We start from the raw sequence: 7,723 nt of genomic DNA, 5'->3' as shown, positions 1-7,723 counted from the left end.
CCCCCGGCTTCTCTCTCAGGCCCTCCCCCGAGCTCCCAGCTGGCCTCCCGAACAGGGCAGTGGCGGGTGCTCCTGGTCCAGCCCCCTCCTCACCCACAGCCCATGCTAACGGGCAAGGAAGACACCTCGATAGTTGTCAGCCCTGAAACAGGCTTTGGAGCACACAGGTGGGATCTCTGACTTACACAAGACAGGAACTGAGGTCAGGGATTGGGGGGGGGGGGTGGCCCCTTACTAGCAGATCTTGGGCCGGGCCCCAGCGTGGGGACTCCCAACCTAGTGCATTCCCAATCTGCCCTGCCAGGACTTAGGAGCATAGGGAGTCTTGAGGTTTCATAGTCCCAGAGAGGGCAAGCTGGTAAGGACTCCAAGGGGTAGGGTTCTGGGGCATTGAGGAGTTCACAGAGGTGAGCTGTCGCTGCTGTGGTAGCAGACAAGGAAAGGGGACCAGACCCCATCCTGCTGATCTTCATTCTGTCCTTGGCCAGGCCCGCCCGCTCCGTGATGGGCGCCCTTGGGCTGGCCACGGCAGAGTCTCTCGCTGCCCCCACCCCCTCCCCAGCTCCTTGTGCGCCCCGGCGGGCCGCGGGCTCGGCGGCAGTGCCAGCGGCACCTGGGGCGGTCCTCACGTGGGCCAGACCCCTGCCCCGCCACCCCGTCCCCAGGGACAGAGAGCCATCTACTCACCGCTCCGGCTGGAACGCTGGGCCCAACTCCTGGGTCCCTGGGAGCCGAGCGGCCGGGACTCCCGCAGAGTTCCCGGGCCAGCCTGGGTGAGTCAGGGCGGGCGGGCGGGACAGGAGCCCGGGAGACGCCCCGCCCGCTCGCCCAGTGGACGTCCCGGCCCCGCCTCCCTTTGGGCCCTCCCAGGTCGCCCCCCACTCCTGGCGCCGAGGGATTGCGGGAAGAGGGCAATCCTAACCGGGCTCTCCCCGAGGTGGGTGAGGGGTGGGCCGGAGGAGCAAGGGTCTTAGAACTTCGGGCCAGGCTGCAGTCGGGGCAACTGAGGGGGCCTGGAGGCACTGCGCTCCCAAAACCGGCCTCTGGGCTTCCTTCCAGGATCCAGGCTGTGTAGACCCTGTCAGGAACAGGTGAAGAGTCTCCTTGTCCCCCACCCCCACCCCCAGGTGCAGCCACCTGGCCTTCAGGCGCCACGAAGGAACCAGTGAACAGAGTCCAGGGCAGGGAAGGGGCTTCCCTTTTCCTGCTCTGACCGCCCATTCAAGGGAAGCTGAGCAGAGTGGGGTCTGACCCTGCCCAGCCTTGAGACCTGCTCTGGACTTCTGGGGGAGAGATAGGAGCAAGCTGCTCTCAGGTCTGGGGTGGGGTGGGGATGCAGTTCAGGGAAGCACAGGGGCCAGAGGGATCCAGGGCTGGAGTCCGGTCTGGGAGGCCAGCTTCTAGAGAGGATGACTGCCTCCCCACCCCACTCATTCCTCCCCAGCCAAGGAGGCCTGAGCTGGGTCTTAGAGTGGCAAAGCACCCAGTTCAGCCTGGAGGCATCTGATGAATCTTGATCTGTTCTGTCTGCAAAATTCAAGGGAGGGGGGACCTTGAGGAAGTGGGAGAACGAGACCCCTCCCCTGTGGGAAAAAGAAACCCATGAGTTCACTAGACTCAGACAGCCAGAGATCTGAGACTCCAAATCTTGAGGATGGGGAACCCCCTCAGCTTAGATTCCTCTGTGAAGCCTTGGTGATCCATGGGCATGACCCTCGGAAGCGTGACTTCTCCAAAGTGTCTGTGGGCTCAGCCCCAAGCCAGACCTTCATGGTGAGGCCGAGATAAGCAAGGCCCCCTGCTCTCTCAGCCCTTCTGCCCGAGTGGGGGCAGCCAACACAGAGGTAGGCTTGCAAACATGCAGGGAACAAGATCGCCATCTGTGACAAGTGCTGTGCCTATAACCAAGCAGGGTGAGGTGGGTAACAGAGGCCAAGGGCCAATTTGGGCCATCTGAGACAGAGTTCTTTCTCCCCCTCCATGGACCCCTACCGGCCTCTGGAGAAGCTCCTTCAGATCCATGCCCTGGGGGCAGGGGGGTGTTTACAGCTTTATACTGGAATGAGCATCCTTAAAAAAAAATAAAAAAGCTTTTATTTATTTATTTGAGAGAGAGAGCGCATGCTCGCACACGAGTGGGGGGAGGGGCAGAGGGCAAGGGAGAAGCAGACTCCCTTCTGAGCAGGGAGCCTGACGTGGGGCTGGATCCCAGGACCCCAGGATCATGACCTGAGCTGAAGGCAGACCCTCAACGGACTGAGCCCCCCGGGCGCCCCTGGAGTGAGCGTCCTGATACACATCGCTTTGCACGCTTGTACCAGTCTCTGCGGGCACCAGGATGGAAACCCCCTGACCCCAGGCACCGTCCCTCCTGCTCCCTGCTGCATCCCCAACGCTTGGAATGGTGCCTGGCACACAGTGGGCATTCAGTAAATAACGGGTGGGTGGATGACTGGGGTGTTGTCTGAGTTCTGTCTCCTCTAGGCGCAGACCCTGAGACAAGGAACTGGGTCCCAAGAATCATTCTGGAAGGTGAGCCCAGGAAGCACTGAAGTGGGGCAATGGGGAGAGGAGACTGCAAGAGGAAGGAGGCCGGTAAGCGTCAACGAGGCTGCGCGAATGCGGGTAAATGAAGAGCTTCACAGGCAGCTAGGGCTCTGTTCCGCTGGGGGCTCTGGGAGATGGTGGAGGACACACCTCTGCGTTGTCCCACCTGAGCGCTGAGGGCCTCGAAGTGTTGACGCACCAGCTGCTCTGGGGAAGGGGCATAGAGAGGGTATGAACTCCCTGGCACTTCTGATGTTCCCCCCTCGTGGGGACTGTGGGTGCTTAGATGATATGGAGGGGTTTAGACGCCGGAGTAGAATGGCTACGTCGCGGGACACACATACTCACTACACTTCCCAGTTCTCCCGAAAGACTGCCTGCTTTGCATTCCCGTTGGTAGTGCGCGAGGTGTTCCACATTGACAATAACCAGCCTTTTAAAAAGAGTCGTGATAAAACACCATAACATAGCACCCATCATCGTGGCCAGTGAACAGGTTAGTGACATAAGTACGTTCACATTGTTCTGAAACCATCACCACCATCCGTCTCCAGAGCAGGTTTTTTTTTTTTTTTATTTAATTTTATTTATTTGACAGAGAGACAGTGAGAAGGAGAACACAAGCAGGGGGAGCAAGAGAGGGAGAGACAGGCTCCCGGCCAAGCAGGGCGAGATCCCAGGACCCTGGGATCATGACCTGAGCTGAAGGCACACGCCTAATGACCGAGCCATCCAGGCACCCCTCCAGCACTTTTCATTTTGGAAAAACTGAGACTCTGTCCCCATGAAACACTAACTCCTCACCCCTCCCCCAGCCCCCGGCTCCCACCATCTACTCTCTCTCTATGAATTTGATTCTTCTAGAGATCTCATATAATTGGAATCATGCAATATGTGTCCTTTTGTGACTGGCTTAGGTCACTGAGTACAATGTCCTCAAGGTCTATCCACATTGTAGCAGGATGTCCTTCCTTTATAATGCTGAGAAATAGTCCACTGTGTGGATGGACCACATTCTGTTCATCCATTCATCATCGATAGATACTTGGCCATTGTGGATACTGCTGCTATGAACATGGGTGTGCACATATCTCCCCTTCCTCCCTCCCTCCCTTCCTCCCCTCCTTCCTCCCTTCCTTCCTTCCCTCCCTCCGTCCCTTCCCTTTCTTTCTTTCTCTTTCTTTCTTTCTTTCTTTCTTTCTTTCTTTCTTTCTTTCTTTCTTTTCTTTCTTTCTTTCTTTCTTTCTTTCTTTCTTTCTTTCTTTCTTCCTGCTTTCAACTCTTTTGGGTGGGATTTCTGGAGCATATGATACTTCTTTAATTGTTTAATTTTTTGAGGAACCGCCATACTGTTTTCCACAGCGTTTCCACCATTTGGTATGGCCACCAACAGTGCACCAGTGTTCCAATTTCTTCACACCCTCACCAACACTTGTAATTTAATACCCAGCTTTTTAGGTTTTGTGAGCATGAGGTAGTTATCTATTGCTGTGTAATTACCCCCAATCCTAGCAGCTTAAAACCCCTCGCATTTCTTGTCTCACGCGATTTCTGAGGGTCAGGAATCTGAGAGTGGCTGCGATGGGTGGTTCAACAGTCCCCCTCCCCCACCAGCCCCAGCTACCACTGCTTTGCTTTCTGTCACCATAGATTAGCTTGCATTTTCTGGAATGTTATATAAATGGAATCAGGCAGTGCACGGCGCGCGCGCGTGTGTGTGTGTGCGTGTGTGTGTGTGTGTGTGTGGCGCTTCTTGTGTTCAAGAGAACGTTTTTGAGATGTGTCCCTGTTTTGAGTGTCTTGGTAGTTTGTTGCTTTTATTTCTGAGGAGTATTCGGCTGCAGGGTATACTTTGTTTTTTATAATCCAGCCCCGCTGATGGACATTTGGAATGTTCTTAAAAGAGGGCAGAGTCCAGATCCCAGTGCAAAGTGGGATGGGTTCAGAGTAGCCTTGGAGGGACCTTGCGCTGTACAAGGTAGGAGGCAGGCATGTGGGTGGGTGGCTGTGACTCACTCAGAAGGCCCCTGCTGGTGAGCGGGTGGGTGGGCAGGCAGGGGGACCAGGCTGCAGTCGTGCCTGAAGGGGCTCACACTGTTGACACTTAGAAGACTTGGGGGGAGGAGGTGAGGGCTAGAATGATCCAGGCAGTACCCTGAGGAACGGTGAGGGGACACCTCTCCCAGGCTGGGAGGAGGTTTGCATTGAAAGAATGGCTACTGAAGAGTTCTGACCTTGCTCTCTTTCTTCCATTCCCTGACCCCCAGTCGTGGGCACAACTCCTGAGGTGAGAAAACCCAAAGCCCTGCTTCCAGCCACACCCTAGTTAAGTCTATCCCCCCCCCCTTTCCAGGACAGGTTCAGCCGGGTGCCAAATGCCACCCCTTCTTGTCCTGTGCATGGAAGTCCCCCGGTTCCAGACAAGGAGTGAACTGCTCACGTGTGGACATGCAGACGTGATGGGGAAAGGGTTGGGGCAGAGGGTGCTGGTTCTTCCAGACGGGGTAGAGGGTACTGAAGTCCGTGGAGAGGAGGTATCCGAGGCAGAAAGCACTGTGTGTGTGTGTGGGGGGGGGTGGCTGGGTGTGTAGGTTGCCTAGCAATAAGCAGAGGTGCAGGAGGGCGCCTGGCATCAGTGGGCCAGTGCAGGGCAGCTGAGGATGGCCGTCTCCTTCTTCACACTCTGCCTCCTCCATGCCACTGTCCCCGGTCAAGGCCCTCCACTGAGACCCCTGCAGAAGTTGGTAAAGTCACCAAAATGACACCTCCATTCCCGTCGGCTGTGTTGGGCAGCCTTGGACAGGATCTGCTGTGCTCCTTTATGCACCAGTTTTGACCCCTTCCACCCCCACCCCCAAGCTTGGCTTTGCCGACTTGACTTTGCTTTTCCATGTGACATAGGAGGGTGTGGAGAGTGGGGGTGCTCTGCCCTGCAAAAGGCTGGGTCACCTCTCACAGCTGGGTCACTGTCTCCCCCTCCTCATCTTTCCATTCTTCTCTGTTCCCCCAAATCCGAGTCTACCCCTAAATTTCTAGGGCTGCACTCTCTCCTTAATCCGGCCCTCCTCAACCACGTAGGGATTTTCTGGGGTCTGGGAAAAGTCTTGGATATGAGAGGGACAGAAGTCCCCGAGGATCCTGGGGGGCTCGGCGTCCGCGGTCGAGAAGGCGAGGACAGGGACCAGGGGACCCCGAGGGCCGGATTGGTTGAATGGGCACAGGCACGATGGTCCCGCCCCCTGGTTGCCAGGGCCCAGCCTATCCGCGTCCAGGCTGGCCTCGGTCACCAGGTGGTTGGGGTGGGGGCCGGGGCAGGTGTGTGTGTTGGGAGGGAAGGGGGCTGAGCCTGTCCGGGACCCCAAAGGGATTCCCGGCCCCTGCGGCTGGGAATCTGGGGCCCTCCCGGCTCCAGGCGCGGAAAAGCCGCGCCTCCTTCCTCGCCCGCTCCCAAGCCCCCGGCGCTGCTCCCGCCCGCCGCCTCCGGAGTCTGGCTCGAGCGCGCGCCCCCCTCTCTCCCGTCCGCGGCCGAGGGACGGCCCCGCTCACCAGCGCCACCGCCCCACCGCCCCTCCCTCCGCCCGCCCTCCAGCTGCGCGCGCGCTCCCGGCCGCCCCCAAGCGACCGCAGCGTGGAGAGGCGGGCGGCCCAGAGCCGGTGAGCGCGGCGCGGCAGGTGTAGAGGCAGGCGCCACGGACCAGGGAAGCCCGGCTGGGGAGGGGGACGGGCTCCCGCGCGGAGGCTCTTTGCTCCCTGAGCCCCATCCGCCGGGCCGCCGGGGCCGCGCTCCTCCTCCCGGCAGGTGCCGCATCCTCGGGGAGGGAGCTGGGGGTGGCTTGGGGACCCGGGCTTGCGCTCCCATCCCTTTAGATGGGAGACTGGCAGTCCCCCTGTCCCCAAGAGGCTGGCGGTCCGGGTCCTGAAGGGGCGAGGGCAGGGCGTGGGTCTCGGTCCTGAAAGGGAGCAGAGGAGGGCGGGCTGGGGCTGGCAGGGCCTTTCAGCTTTGGAGGAAGGCGGTGGGGGTGGGGCTAGGGGACAACCCTGAGCAGCTGGGCCTGTGGGTGGTGAGTGGGTGTGTGGGTGGGAGGGAAGTGGATCGAGGCCGAGGTTTGGGCTCCTACGGGTGGCAACGCTGGGGAAGGGGCAGCGAGGTGCCAGGACCCGGGTCCCTGCAGGCAGCCTAGCAGTGCAGGAGCTGGAATGCTGATCCGTCTGTCTCCTCATCAGGTGCGGGATGGAGAAGAGGGACAAGGGCAGGGCAGGGGCCGCCACGCGGACGACGGCTTCTCGCCCTCCCGGCCTTCCTACCCCCAGACCCCCAGGGTCTCCTCGACCCCCTCCCCCAGTAACCAGCGCGGCCCTCCGAGTTCTGGGAGCAGCAGGAGCTGCTGGGAGAGGGCCCCTGGCCGAGCGAGCTGGAGGTATCCGGGCAGCCGCTCTCCCAGAGGCTGGTCCCCGGGTGGGACCAACGCAGAGCGCTGGGACAGGGCCCCGGAGTCCAGGTACCCCACCCTCTTTCCGCCATTCAGACTCCATCTTCCTGCCCCCCTTTCCTTCTGAGGCTTCAGCCTCCCCTGCCTTCCTGGGGGCACCGCCTTGACTTGGCCTTCTCCCCGCAGCCTCCAGGCCCCCAGCTGCTGGGAGAGGGGAGCGGGCCCTTGCCAAGACCCCAGGCCCAGGCTCTATTTCTAGCCCGGGACGTGCCAGCGGGACCACCAGGTAAAATGCCTCCTCAGTCTCTTTGGCAAGGGTTAGTGTCACTATCTGGAAACTTAATTTTACACATTAATTGGGAAGTGGGAGCGTTTGCAGGTCACTGGGCGTAAGTTGAGTGAAAGCCATTACTGGTCCGCAGAGAGGGCATAAATGGGAAAATGTAGACTTGGGAGAAAACAAGGAGCTCTGTACTGAGAACGGCCACTCCTGTCCCTAGGCTAGGCTCCCTTGCGCATAAGGGGCTTCGGCCCCCAGCTGAGGAACCCGTGAGCAGAGGAAAAGCCCCAGAAACCCCCAGAAGGAGCGCACTGAGCGCCGGGGCACGGAGAGGTACGTGACCTGAGGAGGAGCGGAGTTCCTGGGCAGTGAAAGGGACCAGCCCTGAGGTATCTCTGACCCTCCGGCATTCTGATTTTGTCCCCAGACTCTTCCGGGCCCTCCCCAGGCGCCCCTTCCCCAGCCA

At 59.6% G+C, this 7,723-nt stretch overlaps 1 protein-coding gene across 1 annotated transcript in view; it reads left to right on the top strand.

Moving 5' to 3' along the window:
* Nucleotides 1-6,567: 6,567 nt before the first annotated feature.
* The window catches only part of LOC121102555 (proline-rich protein 36-like), a 3,503-nt gene continuing 2,347 nt past the window's right edge, over nt 6,568-7,723 (top strand). The window contains exons 1-3 of the mRNA XM_040629421.1: nt 6,568-7,046; nt 7,164-7,263; nt 7,478-7,705. Coding sequence (XP_040485355.1) covers nt 6,779-7,046; nt 7,164-7,263; nt 7,478-7,598 — 489 coding nt within the window. The 5' untranslated portion in view covers nt 6,568-6,778 and the 3' untranslated portion in view covers nt 7,599-7,705. The remainder of the gene's footprint in view (nt 7,047-7,163; nt 7,264-7,477; nt 7,706-7,723) is intronic.

This window comes from Ursus maritimus, unplaced genomic scaffold (assembly GCF_017311325.1).
Source record: "Ursus maritimus isolate PB19 unplaced genomic scaffold, ASM1731132v1 scaffold_14, whole genome shotgun sequence".
NCBI lineage: Eukaryota > Metazoa > Chordata > Mammalia > Carnivora > Ursidae > Ursus > Ursus maritimus.
This window is presented reverse-complemented; position numbering and strand designations above follow the sequence as displayed.